General features: G+C 41.2%; 2 protein-coding genes across 6 annotated transcripts in view; one reads left to right on the forward strand and one right to left on the reverse strand.

Annotated features, from left to right (window-relative positions):
* The window catches only part of LOC142112083 (SLAM family member 5-like), a 346,313-nt gene that overhangs the window by 265,477 nt on the left and 54,802 nt on the right, over nt 1-26,034 (reverse strand). The gene's annotated exons all lie outside the window — the stretch shown is intronic.
* LOC142112086 (SLAM family member 5-like) overlaps nt 1-26,034 on the forward strand; it is a 50,777-nt gene that overhangs the window by 14,002 nt on the left and 10,741 nt on the right. For both annotated transcript variants that reach the window (XM_075193932.1, XM_075193931.1), the window contains exons 2-5: nt 8,393-8,716; nt 15,738-16,022; nt 16,842-16,958; nt 17,980-18,062. In XM_075193932.1, coding sequence (XP_075050033.1) covers nt 8,449-8,716; nt 15,738-16,022; nt 16,842-16,958; nt 17,980-18,062 — 753 coding nt within the window. In that variant the 5' untranslated portion in view covers nt 8,393-8,448. The remainder of the gene's footprint in view (nt 1-8,392; nt 8,717-15,737; nt 16,023-16,841; nt 16,959-17,979; nt 18,063-26,034) is intronic.

Consider the following 26,034-nt stretch of genomic DNA (forward strand, 5'->3'; position numbering starts at 1 on the left):
AAATTCTTCCCTTACGCAGTGGATTTTGCTTCTTATCTCCCTTTTCTGGGCATGAACAGAGTGGATTTGCTTAAGCAAAAAACGACAGATAAGATCACTAATGAATCAGGCCCTCAGTGTTTTGTTTAGCAGTTGCTTGGATAAGGTTTTCAATAAGGCATCCTGTTTTGCATTGTTCAAGGTCTGGTTCAGCTCCGGTGATTTGAATACATTGTTGGACCAGAAAGTGAGGCTGCATTTGATGGGTATATAATCATCTAATATACTATCAATAAATATTAAAGAGATACCATAACTTTTCTTTATATTGCAAAGATATGGTTTATTGTGATTGGAAATATGGTTTGTATCTGTTCGTAATAAGGCTTGTGTTGAGGGTCATCAATGTAAACTAGGAAAATATTTTTTAAAAAAGGATACATTTAATTGTATTCTAATTTATTGCCATGCTTTACAAGTCATTGCCATTAATGAATTGTCTTGTGTTTTCTGGTAATGTTTGGGAATGTGTATGTATTATAGCTACTCTGTGTGTTTGTGGGTGAATGTCACATCAGTTGTGTTGTTGGGTATACGTGTTATTTTGTAATCCAATCTCTACCATATAATTCTTGGATTCTTCTATGTTAGCTAAATCTAGACCGCCATGAAAAGTAGGTCATTATAATATATTATAACTTCTGGCATTTTACCTGGTCATATAAATGTTGGAACATGTTTTAATTTGTAGGTAAAAAAAACTGTTGTGTTTGAATATGATCTTTAGGTTATAATTTCAATTAGGTCTACACATCCTATAAGAGAGAGAATGGACAGTTTAGATATATGTTTTAGTTGTGTGGGGAATATTTGCATTGTATATTTAGTTATAGAGCATTGGGAATATAATATGTAAATTAAAGCTAATATTTGAATCATACTTGCCTACTTTCAAATAGTGAAGTCTGGGAGATCCCGTAAACAAAATTTTGACACAGGGGCGGGGCCAAAATGAAGCGATTCACCTTGAATCGCATTATTTTGGCTAGCAAACTTGCGGGATGCGGGGACACTTGCCTGCTCTCCCGGGAGTCCAGGAGACCTACCCGGATTTCGGGAGTCTCCAGGACATGCCGGGAGAGTTGTCAAGTATGGTTTGAATAGTACCGGTGAAAGTGGTCAGCCCTGTCGGATGCCTTGTTGTAACATGAAGGTATTTTCTGTGCCTCCCTGATTGTAGTATGATCTATTTATTATTATTTTATAGTGTTGGTTGTATTACACAGTGCTGTACAGAAAACATTAATCATTTACATCGGTCCCTACCCATTGGCTCTTACAGTCTATATTACTGACCACACAAACACACACATTTTTCCAGAAACCAATTAACCTACCAGTATGTTTCGGAGGGGTTTTGGAGTGTGGGAGGAATCCGGGGCACCTGGATTAAACCCACACAAACACGGAGACAACATACAACCTACACACAGATAGGACCCAGGTTAGTTTTTCTCAGAGCTGAAACAGAAATTCAATATCCAACATCCTCGCTCTGCTTAATGACAAGTTATTTCCAGTAGGAAAGTCAATTCTGGGAAATTGCTATTGAAAACTGAGATCAACTTTTTAGAGTGCATTAGATAATGTTACAGAATGTATTTGAATTAAGAATGGTGTATTTCGGTGTAATGCTTTGCATGTTCACCTATAAGTGGCAATAGGCGCATTTTTATATATGTGTAACTACAAGGAGTTTAATATAAATGCGGTATACATTTGTCACCAGGAGTTACAAAAGGTTTGTGTCGAAGAAATTGCTAATTTGATCTGATTTGTGAGTTATCAAGACACATCAAATGGGTGAGGTATGGAATAATAAAGATGATTATTCCGACAAGGCTTACCCCTACGTCTTCACAGCGAACGGCTCCTTCCCGACCAGGCTCCAGGACGACAGATGTGACAACCGACTGCAAGACATCGTGACGAATGAAGAAGCCGGCGAGAGTTGATGACATCACTGGCGACCTCGACGCTGTTATCGGTGCTGATAAGGGGGTAATGTGAGTATGCGGGCATGGACAATGTACAACGCTTTGCAAAGTACATTGTCCATGCCCGCATACTTACATTAGCCCCTTAACAGCATCGCGGTCGCCAGTGACGTCATCAACTCTGGCCGGCTTCTTCATTCGTCGAAATTCCTTGCAGTCCCTAGAAAACTAAGAGGTTTGTTTAATGTAATGTAATGAGTGAGACTAAACTTTGCCAAGGCTCTACAACTGTGCTGGTCATGTACTACAATGTCCATGCCCCACAGTATTAATAACACTGAAGCGTGGCGGACCACATTAATGGGACGGGGAATGGTCCTGGGGCAAAATGTTCCACTGCCATCCTTGCCATACTTTAAATGAATGTCCATCTGTTGCCATCTGTGTTCCACCCTCATTACATCTTCACATTCCCGGTTACAGGACTTTTTTCGGGCTGCACCCACTCTATGGAATTCTCTCCCTCGCACAATAAGACTCTCCTCTGGTCTACAAACTTTCAAGCGTTCTCTGAAAACCCACCTCTTCAGACAAGCTTATAATATTCCTCAACCACCCTCTTAACCTCACTACCTTACCCTATTACAACCCAATTTCACACAAGACAACTACCCCCTGACCAACATTTTTGTGTGACAGGATCATTTAGCTTATGAGTTACTTTTACCCTTGCAGCCTGGCTGGGCCGAAATGCAAAATGTAGACTTAGCCTCATGTATCAAACTCCCATTGTCCCATAGATTGTAAGCTTGCGAGCAGGGCCTTCTCACCTCTTTGTCTGTTTTACCCAGTTTGTTTATTAGTTTACTATGTTTGTCCTCAATTGTAAAGCGCTACGGAATATGTTAGCGCTATATAAATAAATGATGATGATGTTTTGTTCTCTTAGATGCTGGCCAGTTGCTTAGTTGATATTATTTGTTAATTGAAGAGTACAAAGATGACAGTTCATTATTAATTAGAAAACTTTCATAATATAAGCACTAATGTACTCCTTATTATAGATTGTATGCATAGCTGAAGTTACTTTAGGTTATAATGCATTTATGAAAGTGCTTGGCTTGTAGTCTTATGCATTATTACCCCACCATGTCTCGGAAACTTCCAATACTGCCAAATAAAGATGTTCCATTACATTACACGGTTGTTTTCCACAAAGTACTGCAGGCATTTGTATGCAAGTTGGATCATCATCTAAAAAAACAACTACATTAACTGTAATCATTAAATCCACAAACAGCAAATGTGCATCTTTTAAATGAATTCCATCCAATATACAAAACTCCTGCTCAGGTTGCCTCATGACGCAACTTATTAGCACAAAACTTCACCTGGCCTTATATATAACACAGGATCAGAGTTGTTGAATCCTGTTTTTTGTGCTGTTTGTTTCATCGACTCAGGGAGGTGTAAGGCTAAACTGTCCTTAAACCAATTAAATAGATTATTTCTTGTAACACCGTGAAAGGCCCAATACATTAAACTTTATTATGTTTCATTAAGTTAGTAGTCTCCATAATCTTCTTGTTTGTGTAATTACACCATCCAACGTTCGTGGCAGAAAAATGAACCCTTTATCATGGTTGCAATGAAATTTTGGACAAATCGATTTTTACAGACAAGCAGTGGTGCAAAGTTTGCGTGGTACAATATCTGACCTCTGATTTTGCTTCCCCATTCCACACTATATTTGTAAATCCACATTTTGCTGAATGCATAGTCTATCGATAGAGTTGGGGTGATAATAGTCAACTTATTCTTATTGGCGAAACATGTATAATTTCACAACTTAAAACAGAATGAATTGAATATTCCATGGAACAGTCTTGAAACGTTTGCTCATATCTACTTACCCTGCTTCCAATGTACACATCTACCTTGAAGTTCCACTCGAATCACATGATACAGTTATTGCAAAGTAAGCATTTGGTAGGCAACCTTCATGCTACATTTTTTTCCCTATTGAGTACTCTACTTAACATTTTTAACGGGTATATCTATCCAAAGGGAAGTACAGCATTGTATAAGTAATTCAACTAGTGAACACAGGTCAGTACAGGGCAGTGAAGTCCAAGCCTTGGGGTCATCGTTAGATTAATAAGGCCGGGACTTTGAAAATATTGTAGGTAGCACAGGGGCAAACACAGAATTTATAGAGAGTGGTTTCACATCACCAGTGGGCATGACCAGCATGCTTTATGGCGTGGCAATAATTTTAGACAGTGCTTGGCTGCTCTCCAACTCTTCCTATCCCCATCGTATACACAGGCAATGCTGTGTGCACTACTGTTAAGGGCACGCAGCTCTCCCTTTTTGAGCAGAGCCGTGTGAAGTGGGACATAGCTCCCAACGGTCCCTACAATCAGGACAAAGTCCTGACTGAGTGTGTCAGTACAGGTGACAGACTGTCCTGCTCTCTCCTACCTGTTCTTGCTGCTTTCAATACTTGTTGGGGAGAGATGGCTGTGGACAGTGGAGACAGAAACGATCTGCACACAAGCTGCAAAGTGGCTGGTCCTGGGGCAGGGTCCAGCCACCTCAAGCATACAGTAGCTCAGGCTGGGAGGGGGGTTTCCAGGCACTAGGAAGACCCCATCGGTTTGCCTATGTTAGCAGTAGGCTGCAAGTAAATGCTGGACAAACTTGTCCAAAAGTTAGGAGCCAAGGCAAACAGGGGATGGCAATTTATAAGACACATATATGTCGTACCCAGTGCATAATGCACAAAATTGTTAAGGTTGGGTTTGACAAGCATGTGTCAGCAGTACCCGACGCATTTCATCAATAGCAAGCCCCAACATATTAACAGAGGCACTGTTATTACATCCTGATAATTACTAACATATTATCCAGTAGTGACCAGCATGGATGAACAATGCCCATCACATTAACCCAAAAAGCCCAGAATGAATCCGCTATGCCCAACTCATTTACCAACATGTGCCCAATTCCTGTTTCCACCTGTGGCACATTCATATTTACCCAACTATTGCCAGTATGTACTGCCTTCAACAGTTAGGGCCAACGTTGACATCCTTAGCACAACAGTGGCCCCTGCCCCTAGCCACCGTCACCATGGGATTTCTCTGTTTTTAAGGGTAGCAGGGATGCCTGTGTATGTGTTAATGCAACCCCTGTTTTTAGGGTTTACACATCAGGAAATGTGCATGTTGGGGCTTTTAATCCTTCTTCCCTCCATCCTATTATTTTACAACTGCACAGAGGACAAACTGTTAATCACTTGGAGATCATTAATCTCTATTCAAAAATGCAGAAGTGCAAGCACACCTGCCGAAGCAGGTGGCAACAGACTGAATAGGTATATTGTTTGCTTGCTTGTTAATTTTCCACCATCTGCTGAGTCTAAAGTGGGAAATTGATGTGTAACCCATAATGAGTTAAATCGATGCAAATCTGCCTGTGTTTTTTCTACTTGAACGGGAAGATTCACTTGTTTGCATAAATGTTAGCGTGTCAGCCTAGTATATGAGGAACTGCATCACAGGACAACCACCAGACCACTAAGGGTTCAAAGTTTCTAAAACAGAGCAATGTTAGTCAGTGGGAACCAGAGATAAAAAGCTTCACTGTGCTGCAGTCACACAGGTGTATATTTATCCAACATTCTAAAAAGGAAAAAGTGGAGATGTTGCCCGTAGCAACCAATCAGAATCTAGCTCTCATTTATCTAGCACATTCTAGAACATGATAGCTACAATCTGATTGGTTGCTACGGCCAACACCACCACTTTTCCTTCGATAAATCTCCCCCTTAATGAATATATTTTATCCTTACACTCTCGATATATATAATTTTCAGGGAATATAGCAAAGAATTGATTACAGTAGTGTAGAGACACTGCAAAATACATCTATATTTATAGGAAATATCCTTCTATATGCCATACAATAGATCTAGAATACAAAATATAAGAGGTGGCTTTGTTCGGAAGATATTCTGTGAGGAACTGAAACTACTAAATACTTTACTTATAAAATATTTATACAGTGATGTTTATAAGGACTAAACTAAACCTCTTTGTGTATATAAGCCATCTGTGTGTGGGGGAGGAATTTTAATATTTGTAGTACAATTTTTTTTATGGAGAATTTCCAGGAGAAGGGAGCCTGAAGACATTTCACTTAATTATTTTTTTATTCCCACACAATTTCTTTCTTTTTGAACATATATTCTGTTGTTCTGTTCACCATGTGTCGATGTGTCAGTTATCTGTGCATTCATAAGCTCCTTAACGTCTGTGCCCAAAGCCATTATCCATATCCAAGACAAATACGAGGACAAACTGCCATTAAGAATGTAATTTTAAATAATTGACCTCTGAAATCCATTTTAAAAGTGCCTATTACAGTATATTTTTTACTAGATAAATAAAATGTATATTTTAATTAATTTGTAGCTCAAAGACAATCCTCCGTGTAAAAAAGTGAAACGCTTTAGTTATTTGTAAAGCATTATATATTTCAAACAATCACTGGCTCACGGCGAGCTTCCTGTCCGGTCTTCCTGCACTTCCTGTCCGGTCTTCCTGCACTTCCTGTTATTCCCTAAGAAATTCCATTTGGAAAACAGGATGTTTACTCTTTGACCTTTACAGTGAAGGGGAACCTCACAATAAAACAAATGCTTTTTTAATGAAATCAACATCAATTCTCTTCTTAACATGTGACTTTCATGATGAAATAATTTGTTCAGTGCATAGTTTCTGGTACGGTACAGAGACAGTTTTTCTGAGCAGCTGTAAACGTGCAATTTAAATCTAGTATTTTTGGCCAGAGTTGGAAAAAAGCTGGCAACAAACATAATATTACACTAATGATGGTTTTTCTGGCCGTTAGCAATGTAAGGATCTATGCTGTGGCTTTCAGTGTGCCCTTAACAATCATCATCATCATTTATTTATATAGCGCCACTAATTCCGCAGTGCTGTACAGAGAACTCATTCACATCAGTCCCTGTCCCATCTGGAGCTTACAGTCTAAATTCCCTAATATAGACACACACTCACACAGAGGAGAGACTAGGGTCAATTTTGATAGCAGCCAATTAAGCTACTAGTATGTTTTTGGAGTGTGGGAGGAAACTGGAGCACCAGGAGGAAACCCACGCAAACACACAAACTCCTCACAGATAAGGCCATGGTTGGGAATTGAATTCATGACCCCAGTGCTGTGAGGCAGAAGTGCTAACCACTAGGGCTAGGCCACTGTGCTGCCCTTAACAAGGAATAAAGCTTACTTAAGGCGTGTGTTATAATGAACAAGGGGGTTCCTGTTGTTTGCTGTAAAGTACTCTACAGCTTTCTGGATGCTATTATGGGTTTTCCGGTCTGTAGCCCGTTTTAGGGGAATATTGTATATGTATTTTCAGTGAGCCATCAGGTATAGAGAACCAGCTATATAGTCGAAGTTTTGGCAAGAGTACAAATCACCAATGATTTCCTCGTTATATTTATCTTCATTATAACGTTTACAGATACAGGATTTTTTTTAACCACACTGTCTGGTTTTATGAAGAAGGGGTTTTCTGTAATTTGGAGCACCGTGGTTTAAACCTACTAAAACAAATTTAAAAATTGATCCGTCTACACAAGATAAACTGTGATGAGCACTGCTGCGCAAGGTAATGAGGATATGTAGCAGCGCTCCTCACAGTTTATCTTGTATAGCAGCGCTCCTTACAGTGACTGTAGAAAGAGGGCCTTAACAATCATATTTGTATCTGACATTCCTCAGTACTTTGTGTTTTCAGAGACTGCCATTACTAGCTACATTGCAAAGAAGCAACCAAGGTACATAGAGATTGCACTGTGACCCCCACTGCATAGGAATAAGTCACACTAAACTGTTCTGAAGGGGGACTCAAAAACATCATACCATAATGCAATTGCACAACCCTTGCCAGCACTGGCCTAATTTGCACATAACCCATACAAGTGTGTGGTACAGAACCCCTGACAACACACAACATGGGAACCCCCCAGACTCCAAGATATCACTCTGTACATCAAATCATAGCATCACATTGCTGACTCTCCATTGACATTACATTGCACAGCTCTCCTGGCACCACAATATACAGATCTCCTGGGCCAGAGGTTCCCCTTGGATTGGGTGGTGTCTGTTTACCAGGGTTAGAGATAGATGCATCTATGTATTCCTGTGCTGTAGTACAGCTTCACAGCCCTGGTGTTGATGCCATCTTAAGCTGGGTCTATTTGTGCTGCTGGTATTACGAAGTACTATAAAAAATATATATATTATCATTATTTATCAGATATAAAAAATATATAACACTAATATTTTCTTATATTTTCTCATATTTACTCTCCCTACAGGCAGCCGAGCTGGTCGTCCTGTCCAGGTGAATGGTCTTCTGCACAGCGCTGTCAGTATGTCTAACACATGGGACAAGACACATTCTGTACAGTCTGTTGGCTGGAAGTTTAACAGGAATGGGAAATTAATTGTAATCCTGGACACCAGTATTCAGCCTTATTACATATATCCCTCTCAGTTCTCTGAGCGTCTGGAAGTGTCTAACAACATAATGACAGTAACTATTATGGATCTGAGAAAGGAGGACGGCGGAATGTTCTATTCAGAACTTACTTATAAAGATGGAGAAACAGATACATTTACATATAATGTCACAATCTATGGTATGTATTGTCACAGATACAAGATTACACAAGTACATTTTCTGACTCATTACAGCAGGGGGCGGGGCCACAATGACGCGTGATTCACATCCTAAGCCCCGCCAGCGCCACACTTTACTATATAGGGAGTTAGGAACCAAGAGGTTGCCCAGTTCTCGCGGGAGTCTGGGAGGACTCCCAGAAATTTTCGAGTCTCCCGGACATTCCGGGAGAGTAGGTAATTATAAAGTAATGATCAATAACAGTGCACTTTTGAGATGCGGCTGAACGTGGTTCATGCTCATGTTATAAACAATACGCATTCATTTGCAGTTATTTTACTCACAGCAATATCATATGTGTACATACTAGTCCAGGTTTGTCTGTTCGGAAATGTGCAACTGAAAGCAGTATTATATATCCACAGTATCTCATTTCTATAACCCTCTTCCACAAAACTAAATATTGTTTCTACACTGTTCTGCAGAACAGGACATGACAGTATGTTATGTGCTTTGCTAGGAACGCCTTCATTCCACCCATCTACTCTCCTCTGCCTGTACAAAGCTTCTCCTACGCAAATGCCACCATCTTTCTATATAAACCAGTGTGCGTTGTCAGAAATATAGGTGCAAGAGGTGCACAGCGGGTCCAAAGCTGGTGAAAATGTTGTGCTTAGTTAGCCCCCTCCATTGTGTTACTGACTTGTTGCATTGTGTTGGCTTTTTTTTTCTATGACATCACCAGACGCGGGCTGGGAGAGGCGTGGCCTGGGGGCACACAGGCGGCCGCATCTCATGAAAAGGGATGCGGCCGCGTCATTGATGACGCGGCCGCATCCCCTGTCATGTGATGCGGCCGCCTGTGAGCTGACGCGGCCGCATCTGATGTCGGTCAGGCCCTAATAGCGGCCTGACCGAGCGGCCCCCCGGGCCAGCCCGCCACTGGACATCACTGAGGCTTCCAGGAGAGGTAGAAGAGGGGGGCAGCACCTTCCCTAAACAGCGTTCTACATTGAAAGCTGTGCAGGAGCTATTTTATGTCTAGAAGCCTCTCCCTGATCATTGCATAGAGACCAGAGACTGCCACTGACTGAAGTAACATGAATATAACTTTACTGCCTGGTGTATGACGGCATTGCACAACATGATATGTGGTTATGTCTAAAGGAATTAATGCTGCAATGTTTACACAGGATGAAATCCAATTTGCCATTTAGAGGGGGATTCTATAAACGTGGACTCTTTGGGAGTTCTCCCGGACTCCCAGGAGAGTAGGCCAACCTCCTGTATACCGCATTCTTTGTTGGGGAAGTGGGTGGGGGCGGGGCTAATCAGGCCATCCTGGGCCCGGCCCCCTGCTGTAATAGGAATAAATTGATGTGTTGTGCCAGAGGGGTGGGGCCTAAAGATGCAATTCATATGGCCACGCCCCAAGGACTCAGCATTGAGATCTCCCCTCTGGAATGGGAGACCTCCAAAGTAGGCAAATATGGTTTGTAGTAGTCACTAAAACAAATGTCTGGCTTTCTTAATAAAATATATATTTTTATAGTCCTTCTGTATTATCTTCAAACAGTATAATTCCCTACTTTTATGTAAAGTGCCGAGTGAGTTGGGAACAAACAAATGACTATTACATATATTAGGTAAAAAGAGGATTTTACATCTGGTTGTACACATGATATTGATATATATATTTATTTTTATAAGTGGTACATATGAGTATTATAATAATCTGCATTTATACAGATTCTATAAATATGTATCTCTAAATGTCCATGTTACTATACTGATGGGCAGAATGATTTCTGGCAGGTAAAAAGGACAAGAGTGACAGGTGTCTTAGAGAATGGATATAAATTACACATAAATAACCTGAGCAGGTGATTACAGTACATAAAATATAATACTATAGATTGTAAACTTGCAAGTTTTGAAGTTTTACGTCTTTGCTCATTTGTAAATGCCCTTTAATGTCTTTTATTACTTTGTTTGTTCCCAATGTAAAGCGCTGGGAAGTGTACTGGGGCTGTATAAATAAATGTTAATAGGGGCTATATAATGTTAATAATTATACAGCTTCCCTGTGGCAATCAGCGTCTATGCTTCAGGGAAACAAAGGGATGTGTGTAATGAGCAGAATACACATCCTATGTGCCTCATCTTATCTTGCTAGGTTTCCCTTGTGCTGCCATGTTCCATATATTCCCTTAAGTCTGTTATTAAACTGCTTCTGTTTAAATGTTAGGCTGGGTACACACTACAGAATTTTCAGCCGATTATCGGGTCAATCACACGATAAACAACCGTACAGACGGATATCGCATTAGTGTGTACACGCCAACGATGAACGATTATCGTTCAACAATCGTATTGTTTCATTTAATTTTTAAACTGAACTGTTCAATGATGGAACAATGTCGTTCCAATCCTGCAGTGTGTATGCACTCAGGACCGGCAGTGTCCATAGATCTCTATGGGGTGTGCAGAATCAAAGGGTTAAATGTATCAAGCTGAGAGTTTCCGGCGGGTTTGAAAAGTGGAGATGTTGCCTATAGCATCCAATCAGATTCTAGCTATCATTTTCTAGAATGTACTAAATAAATGATAGCTAGAAACTAATTGGTTGCTATAGGCAACGACTCCACTTTTCAAACTTGTCGGAAATTCGCAGCGTAATACATTTACTCCACAACCTTGACAGCCTTCTGTTATGACAGATGAAGAGCACAGATCTGAAGGTAAATCATGTAAGTCATGTATAGTGTGTAGACATGAATCTTCATGCTGATCAGGACTTATTTTTTCAGTCGTTGGTAAAATCGTTAACGCCTTACTACACAATCAGGCAACCATTGGTCAATTTCACTATCCTGTGTGTGTTTGTTTGTCAGCTTTCCTATCATCACTAGTATCGCATCAAGGTGAACCAGGTGCAAAAGAAACCTTTTATGTTTGCAAGGTCTGCATAATATATAATAATATAATATATATAATCGCAATAACGTTAACTTGCCCTTACTGTATATTGGGAAACGCCCTTTCACTCCCCATTCTGCCCACTCAGTCGTAGATACATCTAAGATCCGTACAACTTTGCATTGATCGCTATTGCATGTGCCTGTGTTCGGAGCACTCACGTTGCAAAAAAATGCAACATACGCTCAAAAAGGCTACTTGCGATCAACTCTGCATGACTCCCAAAGTATCTGTGACAGAGATAACACCAGCTAAGCATTGCATAAAGTTGCTAAGATAAATAAGGGGTGCAATTTGGTTCAGGTGACAAGTCTTCCAATTTTATGTACATGTCACTAGTCTAGAGAGCACCACCAATGCAATGATTGTTTTCACGTTAGGGCCAGCCTTTCCCTTAAAGACAGGGCTTGATTAAGGGTTCCGTCCGCCCTAGGACAAATCACCTACCCACCAGACAATTCATCACCTCCGCCCCAGACAATTCATCACCTACCCACCAGACAATCCATCACATACTCCCCCAGCCAATTCATCACCTACCCCCCAGGCAATTTATTCCCTTCCCCCAGACATTTCATCACCCCACCCCAGACAATTCATCACCTACCCACCAGACAATTCTTCACCTCTACCTCCAGACATTTCATCACCCCACCCCAGACAATTCATTACCTCTCCCCCAGACAATTCATCGCCTACTCACCAGCCAATACATTATCTACTCCCCAGTCAATTCATCACCTACCCCCCCAGCCAATTCATCGCCTACTCCCCAGCCAATTCATCTCCTATCCCCCCAGCCAATTCATCACCTACCCCCCCAGCCAATTCATCGCCTACTCCCCAGCCAATTCATTTCCTATCCCCCCCAGCCAATTCATCACCTATCCCCCCAGACAATTCATCACCTATCCCCCAGACAATTCATCACCTATCCCCTCAGACAAATCATCACCTACCCCCTCAGACAATTCATCACCTACCCCCCCCCCGACAATTCATCATCCACCTCTGCTCCCCACACATACCTTTCACCTGCCCATTAAAAGGATGTCTACATAAATGTATCTTAGCCCCCAGTGGTCTATTCATGACTCCCCCACTAGCCTTCACCCCCCCTCCCAAACATTTTATCACCTCCCCCACCAAGAGCACATGTCTGTTACCTTCCTCTCCAGGAGCAATCTTCAGGTTCTTCTCCTCCATCTTCTCTTCCCCAGCACGGCAGAAATCTTCTTTGTGGACAAGCAGCTTGGGAGTAAATCCCACTGCTTTTGGCTGCCCTCCAGTGTGGACAGTTCTTAATCCAGTCTTGTGAGATGTGGTAATCTCGCGAGATTAGATTAGGAACCGCGGCACTGACAGGCAGCTGCCAATTATATTTTTCAGCTCCATAGATAGTCCTTACTGTGATGTGACCTGCCCTTTAGGAGAATGACCTACGTAAAGTGATTTTTCATGCTATGTACAATTACATTAAGGGTCAATACAGAGAACTTTCATGGGAACTTTTTACCCCAAGGACACGTGGTCACCCCCTAAGGTTAGAAAAGAGGAAGTTTCACAACCAGCTAATACTTGCTTGTCTACATAGCAGCAGGTGATGCTATAAATCAGAAAAGCCCTAAAATCAAACATGTGTGATAAGAGATGAGGGAAAACAGGTAAATGCTAAACTAGATACATGCACCCAGGTCATCCTTGTAGTTAGATAATTAATTAGATATATGTATGGTAGAGCTTCTGTGGGCGTAGTTTTCCTTCATGAAGACAGTAGGTAGTTTGTCTGTGACATGTTCTCTAGTTCTCCATTATTTTCACGATAGGTAGGGATTATTCACATTGGAACCGGTTTGAAAGTGGAAGATAATGAACCTGTAAGTAATGTTACCTGTATCACTAAGGACATTGAGAATAACCGTGAACAGTGCAACGGCAATGCAACTGGAGTGTCTGTGGGTCTGTCAAATTAGACGGCAAAGTTTTGCCATACAACGTTGACCTGGGATTGCCAAGGAGAAGAGCCTCAATCCACAACATAAAGCCCATGTAGGGTGTAGAGAACCTGAGGATAAATTAAGTGAACTATAAGAATGTGTATGTAGACTCCCCATGTAAATAGAGTTAATGGCTACAGAAAATAAATAATCATCCATCATTTAATCTGACTGCATCCGGTACAACCCTACAATATATAGGAACATAGTCTCCGTTTAACAGATGAAACAAATGTCAAAATAGCATTTAGTATAGAAAATATAGACAAGTAGTTTATTGTACCCGCTATAAATACAAGACAGATGAAGATATTAAAATGATACATGCTAACAAGATAACCATGTTGATTGGGATGCGTATTTTAATAGCAGGCGAGGATAAAAAATGAAAGTCCACCAAGTTCTATCACGAATAAATTCTGATACAGAGAAAGGTAAAGCCACACCCATATTGGAACACTGGCAATTTAACGGCACTATAGAATAAACTATTTCCATATATGGTAATCAGATTAATTATTAGATCATTCACCCTAATAATGCATTCTAACACTATAGCTAGAGATATTTAAAAAAGAAAAAGTGGAGGTGTTGTCCATAGCAACCAATCAGATTCTAGCTATCGTTTATCTAGTACATTCTAGATAAATGATAGCTAGAATCTGATTGGTTGCAAAAGGCAACATCTTCATTTTTCCTTTTTAGAACTATTATTAAATCTACCCCCAGGGCTATGTTATTTTAGCATCTTCCCTGCTTATGGGCTCCTAAAAATTAGAAAATAAAACGTCAGATAGCGGAAGTGAGCAGACAATGATATATGTAATGATTATACAGTTGCTTTTATTAAATGTGTTTCCGTTCTTCATTGTATTGGCCGGAATGAAAAAAATGTTGGGGGACAGTAAAAAAACGAACCTGGAACAAGCTTCTGTAAGCGGGTGGGTCATCATTGGGCCATAAATAAGCTTTTTGGCCTAGGAGGCCCTTATATGTTAGTCAAGATCTAAATTTGTATAGCAAGAGCCATACAAGTAAATTATTTATTTTTATAAATTGTTTTAATGTTTTGGGGAACTGCACCATGTTGGAAAATAGACTGATTGCACCATGTTTTTCTTGACAGAAGTTGAGGGGGTCTATTTATTATTGCAGGATTTATGGCCTCTCCCATTTTACCAAAGCCCCAGACCGGCAGCTAGCCATTGCCTTGGTCCTCCTGCAATGCCTACTTGTACTGCTGCTGTCCTCTGATTGCTAACGCCATCTCAGGATGGTTTTAGCCAGGGGTGTCCACAGGGAAAAAAAATTCTATTATAAAAAATAAAGTGTTTTTGTTTTTTTTTACTTTTTTTTAGCCAACTTTTGGTGCCAATGTTGATGCAGGCATGCCGGTTGAAGCATGCACAGAGGGTATTAGGACTGGCATGGCAAGTGGTAGGACTCCTCTTCCCACTGTCGGCCAGCATCACCGATGAGCTCCGCGATGCCCCAGTGACATTTTCTTAATACGTTTACCAAAAAGACGATTTTTGACGTCTGAGATGATCAGTGATGGAAAATCTTTGCATAGTGGTCTTCATCATCATCATCATCATCATCATCATTTATTTATATAGCGCCACTGATTCCGCAGCGCTGTACAGAGAACTCATTCACCCCTGCCCCATTGGAGCTTACAGTCTAAATTACCTAACATACACATACACACAGACAGAGACAGAGAGAGAGAGACTAGGGTCAATTTTGATAGCAACCAATTAACCTACCAGTATGTTTTTGGAGTGTGGGAGGAAACCGGAGCACCCGGAGGAAACCCACGCAAACACGGAGAGAACATACAAACTCCTCACAGATAAGGCCATGGTCGGGAACTGAACTCATGACCCCATTGTTGTGAGGCTGAAGTGCTAACCACTAAGCCACCGTGAGATGATCAGTGATGGAAAATCTTTGCATAGTGGTCTTCATAAATAGACCCCTGAGTTGGTGAAGTTTTTCTTGTGCTGATGTCTATTCCAGGATTGTTTCTAAATTAGTCGTATGTTATCGTTCTATTTACAGAACCGGTTCCAGCTCCAGCTATAAGGACGGAATGGCAGAATGTAACCGGTGGCTTGTGTAATATGAGTCTTCATTGTTCTGTTCCATCAAACACATCAGTGTTGTCCTATACTTGGAAATACAGACACAGAGACACTGAGTATCAGCTATATAATGATACTGGAAATTTAATCCAGATGTCACTGCAGTCTGAGTCCTGGGACATGGAATTCCTGTGTATAGTACATAACCCAGCGGATCAGAAGAACGTCTCTGTCCGTGTACAGGAGGAATGTCCTTTATCAGGTGAGACATTAATGCGAAGAGTGATCTTCTACCTAAGTAGCTTCCTGGAGGAAATTGCATATTTTTCGTAGGGGAATTACTTTCCCTTTCATCATACAGACTCCACCAATGGTGTGGCTTTTGAGAAGGTAGGCATGGTTCCTCTAGGTGTGGATGGGCAAGCTGCACAGGGTTTGAGCAGTTGATATTTAGGATTTGGGTGGGCTTATTTTATCTTAATGTTGATGTTTGATGTTGGAATTTTTGTATCTACTAGCCAATAGAGGAGACCAATCTACAGAGGTTGACTTGCTTTAAAAAAAATACAAGTTAAAAATAGGACTAATACCACAGTAGGGAAAAGCAAGGGGCCTAGATCTGAAATTTTCAACAGGCCCTTGGACTCACCAGCACAACATGAACTAATGAAACAAAGGTTAGTTATTGTTCATGGAGTAGTCAGGAAGGACCAGGTTGTCCATCACATACTCCTTACTCCAGGAGGTACTTGATCTCCCCATTAGTCCAAAATAATAATGTTCCATCCGTATGGTTATGTCATGTCTGGATTTACTTTTTGTAGTCTTTTGTGAGTGTGTAAGGACTGGGCTGCATGTGTCAGGAGTTTTGTAATGATGTGAGAAGGTCAAAGAAAACCAGTGAAAAGCCTGAGGCTGAAAGTTAGATAGTGGAAAGAGCAGGGTTCCCCAACAGCACAGAGTAATGATGAGCTTCCAATCAAACTGGTGCCGGAAGATTGTGGTGTCAAACACACCTCAAACCACATAAATCCAAGTTCACACATTCAACTTGTTTTTTTTTTACATTTTCTCTTTACAGCTAAAGCCTACAATCGCAATCATATTATTCTGATCATCATAATTTCATGCCTATTGATCATTCTTATACTAGCTGTATTGATGAGGATTATTATACTAAGAATGAAAAGAGGAAAAGGTAAGACCTTTCACATGAAGAAAACCTGTCACATATTTAATTGTCTGGAGATCAGGGAAACCGTTTCAAAGAACTGAGAGCTTATACTATTCTACCCATAATATTCATTGTCTTTAAAAGTCACAAGTGCCGCCACTGAGATACAGAGAGCCTCGCTGACTAATAAAGACTTATTCGAAAATTCATATAGCTCTTCTCAGGGATCTATTTATCAAGCATCAGTGATAATTTAGATTTTAGATATCTCTACAATTTATCAATAAAAATTTGTACAATATAAAAGTGCAGTGACGTTGTGTTCACGTACTTGCTACCGATGTAGAGGTTGAGATCGCTAGGTGTGTTTTTATTTTTAAGAAAGGACTTTTTCAACAGTGTGTCTGTTTTCCTGTATTTTTTTTTTACAGATCACAGCTGGCTGTGGATGCCAGGACATGCTGGCGCTTGTAGTTCTGCAAGTACCAGCGTGCTCTGTCAGGCACGGCTATGCTGGTATCTATAGTTGTACAAGTGCTACCATACCCAAAAAGTTTAGCCGTTCCAGGGCTTGCTAGGACGAGGAGTGCAAAAAAATAAATAAATACATATCTAAAAGTTTCAACTATATTACCCCACACCCCGCCCACCAGGGGTGGGGGAAGAGACCTAGTGAACAGCACCAGGCTGTTATTTTTCAAGGTGGGGCCACATTTTTTTTGCAGGCCCAATTTTCCTCAAGGAATTCAGCACTGGACTGAACGGGCTAGGGCTGGTTGACATTATGAAAGGGGAACCAAACTGGTGATGACTGGAATCTCTACCCCATGATACGTCTTAAACCTATCTTCATGCAGTACTCGCATTTAACGCAGTATGCTGGGTTGCACGTATCTTAATATACGTACAGCTCTGCATGCAAATACATTTTACGTCTGCATTTGGACATAAGACGAATCCAACTCTACATCGGGGCCCCCTTGAGTACATACTTGCTTTAAACGTACATGAAGCTCCTGTAGTAATTGTGTCTTTGTTTTACCAGAATGCTTAAATCCATCTGAAAAGATACATGGTGAATCACAGTACATTGAAGTAACAAGCAGTAGAGGGAATATGAACAATGAGGTGAGACACAGTATGGCAATCTGTGGTCTTGTACTGTTAATGTGATTACCTTTACCACACACATCCAATCTTTTGCTCATCCTATCGTTTCCAACTATGCAGCATCGCTTGCATCCGACCCTTCATATCTCAGGATGCCACCGAAACCATCATTCATGCACTGGTCAATTCCCGTTTTGATTACTGTAACCTTCTCCTTACTGACCTCCCCCTCTCCCACCTTGTGCCCCTTCACTCTACACTCAACGCTGCTGCGAGACTCATCTTCCTCTCCCACCGCTCCTCTCTCTGACGTGTCTTACACTGGCTCCCCTTCCCCTACAGAATTTTTTGCAAACTCCTCACACCCACCTACAAGTTCTTCTCCCACTCCACTGCCCCATACATCTCCAACCTCCTCTCCATTCACACTTCCTCCCGTTCCATGCGATCGGCCAATGACCATCGCTTCTCCTCCTCTCTGATCACCACTTTCCACGTCAGAATTCAAGATTCCTCCCGGGCTTCCCCCTCCACTGGAATGACCTCCCCTGCTCTATCCGACAGTCCCCTAATCTGTGCTCCTTCAAATGGGCACTTAAAACTCATCTGTTCCTCATAGCCGCCTTCCAGCCATCCACCTGACCATCTTACATACATTCATACATACTTGATTCCTTTCCCTCTCTCCTCCCCTGTCATTATACGCGCTCCTCTTCCGCGTGATCCCCACCACTGACTCCCCCTTGTGCCTACAGTCTGTAGGATGTAAGCTCTTATGAGCAGGGTCCTCTTTCCTCCTGTCTCTCTACCTATCCTTCTCCTCCAACGTCATTGTACTAGCTATGCTTGGAGCTATTGGAGTCTTGGTTTTACTTGTTCATAGTTCTGTACTGTTTACCCTGTATGGTCAACTGTCAGTATTCTGTACAGCGCTGCGGAAACCTTGTGGCGTCCTATAAAGAATAATAATAATAATAATAATTATGTTGCAACAAGTTACCATGGGTGGGACATACTGGTAATCGCCACTGGTTCTAAATGTACATGGGTGCCTACTGACAAGATAAATATGCTGGTGATATACCATAGGCAAACCGAGGGGGGTTTCTTAGTGCCTTGAAACCCCCTCCAAGCCTGGGGCACTGTATAATTGAGGTGGCTGAACCCTGCTCCCGCTTCACACCGCTCTGCTTGAAAACCTAACAGTACTGCACGCAGCATTACCCATTATATTATGGGAATAGGAAGAGTTGGAGAGCAGTCCTTGTACGGCGCTACGGATACTTTGTGGCGCCCTATAAATAAAAATTAATAGTAATTAATAATAATAACAGCCAAGCACTGTCTAAAATTATAGCCACGCCTCTACAAATCCTGCGTTTGCCCCTGTATACCATAACACCTGTAAGTCCAAACCAATAATGAAACTCCTAGACGTATGATTGGTGAATTTCCACTTCACGCACATGATAAATCGGTGAACGATGCAGACGCCAATGACAACTGGAGAAGAGGAGAGTGGGAGGAGCAGAGGCGTGCTGGACCTAATGAGTACAAACGTTGACGGTGACCGCTGAGTTCTACGTCGCACCAGCAGGAAAAGTTAAAAAGTTGCTCTTTTCCCACTGTTAACCTCCATGGTTGCAATGAAGGACACATGTCATGGTTACTTTGCAGGAAACCTGCACAATAACTCAACAAAAATCGAAACACACCTGCGGGATGTTCCAGCATTCCTTCTGCTTCCACTGTGGATGTAATGCTAGGACATGGTGCAGGTGGGTTCTAATCTTTGGTTACAATAAATTGCCCTTCCACACTTAACTTTAAAAAATTATTTAAATACTGTATAATCTTTATGGCTACTGTGATCAAATTTCAAAATTTTGGGGGGTCTATGACAACATGCCAATATTTCTGTCCAATGGCCATTCCCCAGATTAACCTGTACATTGACTGTGACAATCTCTTTTATTGGATGAATTCACAGTACAGAGTATGTTTTATAAGATTTATACAATGGGGGGAGACACTTTTCAATATTTTGGATACCACAACCTGCAAATCCTTTCTATTATTATCTCTATTGCTGCCCACTCCTTAATTTCACGGCTGACTCCGTGCGCTTGATTCATGTTTGAACTCCGTTCCGGCCGTATTCATAGTGTAGGGGATCTACAGAGGCTTTTCGATTTAAATCTGGGTGTAATCGTGCTCTGCCTATGCAGTATTTGCCTTACACAGACAGAGCAGCCTGCAGTATACCCACAAGCGTGTGTACAATAGAAGGTCACATCAGAACGCATGCAAAAACGAATCTATTATAAAATAAATGACCTTTAACAGTATAATCACTAATATAAATATGGATATATATTTTTTTTTACATTAAATACATAAATTAAGAAGCTTTTAATGCGCACTGTACACACAATGCCTCTTTTATAGTCTTACTGACATACACATGATCTATGCTAAGACGATGCCATCGCAGTCATTGCTATCAGTGATCCTTCCCTCCCCCTTTCCGCCTTTCAAGTCATAGGCTGTCATTTGTGTTTGGACATAAATTCATACTTGCCAACTTTTCCTCGTTGGCTTCAGGGAGATCCCGGGGGAGGTGGGCGAGCGGGGTGCAGGGCTTGACAAATCGCATTATTTTAAGATGACGCGATATTTGCGTCATTAAGACCCCCCCCCCCCCTCGCCACTTATCTATTGTGGGGCGAGAACCGGGAGGTTGCCCTGCTCTCCCGGGAGCTCGGGAGGTCTCCCAGAAATGAGGGAGTCTCCCGGACATTCCGGGAGAGTAGGCATCTATGCATTAAAGAAAAGTAGCTAATGAATCTCTAGAGACTGAAGTGTCATTTACATTTCTCTCTCCATTACTGAAGTCATGTTGTCTGACCTGTCAGTCTTTGATTAAATCTTGGTCTCCATGAAAATGGCCACCTCCATAGGCATCAATACATGGACATAGGACACAATTTCTGGACTGTGTCATCATGTCACAGATGGCGAAGCCAACCACGTCTTGTACTGGCTCAGCATCAGGGAGAATGCCAGACTCTTCAGGGAGTGAGGGAGATCACCCCTATCTCAGGGAGTCTCCCTGACATTCAGGGACAGTTGGCAAGTATGCATAAATTGCATACAATTGCGCTCATTGGCATTAGGTCTTTTCTGAACATCTGCAGAGCTATTCCACGCAAAATACGGCACGCAATTGAACGTAGGTGGGAGCATGGATCAGGCCCTGTGGGTCATGGGAAATGGCACATCATTAACAAGGCTTAGTGATCAGATCAGTTGCATGTATCAGTAATCTAATCTCCTTAACTGGCCATGCAATAATGCTGTGCTCTGTTTCCAAGCTTAATCTGTAACTTAATCAGCAGTATGTATTACGAGAAGCAGACTACTTTGCCAGAAACCTTTTAATTTTCCAGAAAATGGATACAAATTGTTAAAGGGATCTGTGTATTTTCAGAGCTCTGTTAGATTTCTCTTCTGTGTCATTTTATAGGAGTCATTAGGCCGCGTGCACAAGTTTATTTTTAGTATCTCCGAGTCTGTTAAATGTGGTTTGATGCTGGTAGTTCAAAAAATAACGTAAGGACATAGACCTGGACACACTTTTTGACAAGCATTAGTTTTGCTTTACTCCGCGTCAATTTTAACGTGGGAACGTAGAGTTCAGGGACGTGCATACTTCGGAACACACATATACAATAGAGTTCCATAGGTATGCTCATTAAATATAGTATACGCTATTATTTATTTGTACCACAATAGGATGCAGCACTTTCCAGAGACTATTGAATCATTCCACCTTCCCCTATTGAAGCTTATGGTCTAACTCCCCTAAAATACAAACACTTGGACCCATTTTTGTCGGCATCCATTTAACCTGACAGTATAGTTGGAATGTGGGAGGAAACCAGAGCACCCAGAACGAACATGGGGAAAGTATACAAACACCACACAGATACAGCCAGGGGCTGGTTGGGCTGGGAGGCATCTGCCCCCATAGTTAGCTGCCTAGTGCTGGATCAGGGTGGCTCAGTGGTTAGCACCTCTGACTCACAGCACTGGGGTCATGAGTTCAATTCCCAACCATGGCCTTATCTGTGTGGAGTTTGTATGTTCTCCCAGTGTTTGCGTGGGTTTCCTCCGGGTGCTCCGGTTTCCTCCCACACTCCAAAAACATACTGGTAGGTTAATTGGCTGCTATCAAATTCACCCTAGTCTGTGTCTGTCTGTGTGTGTGTGTGTGTTAGGGAATTTAGACTGTAAGCTCCAATGGGGCAGGGACGGATGTGAGTGAGTTCTCTGTACAGCGCAGTGGAATTAGTCGCGCTATGTAAATAGCTGCTGCTGATGATGATCATTAGACTATCTGCATTTTTCCCCTTTAAAATGTCCCTAATAGGCTGCTGATCTGAGTCTCATCATCCCCAGGATAAAATTTGGCCAGCCAGCCCCTGGATAATGCCCTGGTTGGTATTTAACTCATTGGCACTGTGGGCCAGCAATGCTTACCGCAGTGCCATTCTAACACAATGCTGCAGTGTAGCTTTCAGAAGATGCCTCTAAAGCTCTGCTAAAGCACACATTTATTTTTATGCTTTAACTAGCCTCTTAGTAGATCTTGTAGATTGTATATTGCAGAGGCTGCTTTCTGTAAGTGACATGCTGAGATAATAACTTATCAGCCCAGACATTAGTCTTCCTCTCCAGCAGCATGACATTTAAAGGAACATTGTACTACTGTTGTAAAAAACAGGCTATATGTTGTAGGTCTCCTACTGATGTGTTTATCCCATATGTTAAATCTGTAACGTACTCAAGGGCTCATGTAGAATTTGCCGCACTGTTCATGCTCAGCAAAAATGCGTAGGAAAACATCACGTTTAAGACTCCAGACCACTGATGGTGACCACCAGCAGCAGCACTATCTGGCCACTTCTGATTGGCTGATGACAATTGACCCCTCTAGCTGATAGTGCTCGGTTCATTAGCACCATGTAGCTATATTTTGCATTTATTAATAACACTCTCCAGTCACTATTTTCTCTTACGTATATGATACTTCATTACAGTATTATATTGTGTACAAGTATGGTAATGAGAATTTTCGGGACGTTCGCCCCCCTAGCAGCAGAAAGCCTACCTTTAAAATGGGTCCCAGCGGCCGATCAAAATGGGAGGGGCTAAACTGGACCTGCTAATCAGAGTAAAGGAGGGGTGTGATTATGCAAAGAAAAAATATATATATCTATAATTTTACCAGTGTAACGCTGTAGTTTTTGGCTGCCGAGCTTCAGTCAGATTCCTAGACCTGCTTTATATAAACCACCCATGGCTTGCAGCCGCAAGACTGGGCAGCACAGTGGCTCAGTGGTTAGCACTTCTGCCTTACAGCACTGGGGTTACGAGTTCGATTCCCGACCATGGCCTTATCTGTGAGGAGTTTGTATGTTCTCCCCGTGTTTCCTCCGAGTGCTCCGGTTGCCTCCCACACTTCAAAAACATACTGGTAGGTTAATTGGTTGCTATCAAAATTGACCCTAGTCTCTCTCTCTCTGTGTCTCTCTGTCTGTGTGTTAGTAGAATTTAAACTGTAAGCTCCAATGGGACAGAGACTGATGTGAGTGAGTTCTCTGTACAGCGCTGCGGAATTAGTGGCGCTATATAAATAAATGGTGATGAAATGATGATGATGACTGTTTGATCTCAGCCCCTTTTCGTATATATACAATCACAAAAATGAGATATTAGACGAATGGTGACGCCCTTTGTGACGTTATCGGGCGTGCTTTGTGAGGCCCTGGCTTTTCATATATATCAGTTTCCAACACACAATAGAGGCGGAAGGTGTTATAATCCTCTGTGTGTTCTTAGAGCTCTGTCAGACTTCACCTGTGTCATTTTATGAAAACGAGTTCACGTTGGGACACGTAGACAAGGCTGTTAATTGTTAGCGACCAACATGTGTTCTTAAAGCCTACTAAATGTGTTTTGATGCTGATAGTTGCAAAGATAACGTAAGTGGATAGGACTGTGTACACACACAGTTTTTGACAAGCATTTGCTTTGCTTTATTCGGTCATTGTCCATTCAGAAGCGCTAATATATTTTGAAATACAATGGTTATATGGGAAGGCTCATTAGGTGCACAGTAAATTGTTTATTATTATTTGTATGGTGCTATAATATTACACAAGCCCTGATCCATCTCAGCTGACAGTCTAAATTCCCTAACACAAATAAGGGTGAATTTGATGACAGTCAATTAACCTACTAGTATGTTTTTGGAGTGTGGGAGGAAACCGGAGCACCCGGAGGAAACCCGCGCAAACACGGGGAGAACATACAAACTCCACACAGATAAGGCCATGGTCGGGAATTGAACTCATGACCCCAGTGCTGTGAGGCAGAAGTGCTAACCACTGAGCCACCGTGCTGTTAACAATATGCTTTTATGCTGCATATGTTCATTTTTGACCTTTTGGAATAATTAAATTACTCATCAACGAACTGTTCACCTTTGGTCTCCTCTATTCACCTCTCTGAGATATATCATATATATATATATATATATATATATATATATATATATATATATATATATATATATATATACACATCAGTGGTTATATTAAATGGTTTTTCATTCCGTTAGTACATTTATCTTTGATGTTAGGTCATTAAGATGTTGCTTGTGTGTTCACTGTACCTCTGCAAATAGCTAGTAATATTTAATCTGTGTGGACTCTGTCAGTAATTTCATTTATATTGAGATACAACAAATTTTATTTATTGCTTTTATGTGTTTTATTAAAATCTTGTTTACATTTACATATTTTCCTTTTGACTCTGTTTTGTGATTACATTTACTTATTTAATCCTCCTTGCACCTATGAGGCTTGAGTCATTAAGAGCAGAGTATAAAAAATGAGTTACTTTGCACCTGGGCAAAACCATGTTGCATTGGAGGGGGAGGTAAATTCAAAACGTCATGGCAGATTTATAGTTGTGGTTGGGCATGTCCTAGATCAACTTTACATTTTAATATAAATAAAAAGCTATCAAGTATCTGTGTGCTACATGAAGAAACAGCCAGTGTTTATCTTATGTGCAAAATAATAAACTAATTTGCTACCCTTGCATTGTAACATGGTTTGTCCAGGAGTAAACATACTGTTTTTTTGTGGTTTGCTCTTAATGACTCAGGCCCATGATATCGACAGCGTTGTATTTTTAGTTTTGTTGTCTCTAAGGAATTAATTTCAATGTACTTTCAATTTGTATCAACATCCTGAATGCATGCATTATATTGCACTCAAGTAGCTATCGGTTCTTTAAAAATCAGATCTGTTGCTCTTTCTCCATGATAAATCATTCATGGGAACAGCTAAGATAATGACAGCAACAAAACATATTTCTAATATAAGAGCAGCTTTTGCTTTCCAGGTTACAGGTCGTAGTCACTAACCCTGTATATGTTTAAAAGTAGGTATTCTCCGTTGCTCTATAACATTTATTTATGAAATATTAGTGTCTGTCTAGTCTACCGCTGCAATAATTGCTAAACAGGCTTCCCCCACGCAAAGGGGAGGCCATCACTAGCAGAAGGGCAGTAACCCTTTGTTATTTAAACTAGAGATGCTCACTGACCCTCGTGTTTTGGTTTTGGTTTTGGTTTTGGATCTATATTACCGTCGTGTTTTGGTTTTGCAAAACCGCCATTGCGTGTTTTAGTTTTGGTTTTGTTTGGTTTTGTTTTGCTATTTTGTTGGAAAATCAATTTTTTTTGGGCATAAAGTAACCAAATTTAGTGCTCCACCTGTTTCTTGGATAAGTAAGGTAATTCTAAAGCTAATAAATTAGGAAGAAAACAGTTTAATCCCTGGTAGGCCGTCCTTAATTCTGTACACGAACCTGATTGTCTTCCTCTCCATCTTAGCCTATTGGCAATGCAGCCATC

Source organism: Mixophyes fleayi (genome assembly GCF_038048845.1).
Source record: "Mixophyes fleayi isolate aMixFle1 chromosome 12 unlocalized genomic scaffold, aMixFle1.hap1 SUPER_12_unloc_2, whole genome shotgun sequence".
Taxonomy (NCBI): Eukaryota; Metazoa; Chordata; class Amphibia; order Anura; family Limnodynastidae; genus Mixophyes; species Mixophyes fleayi.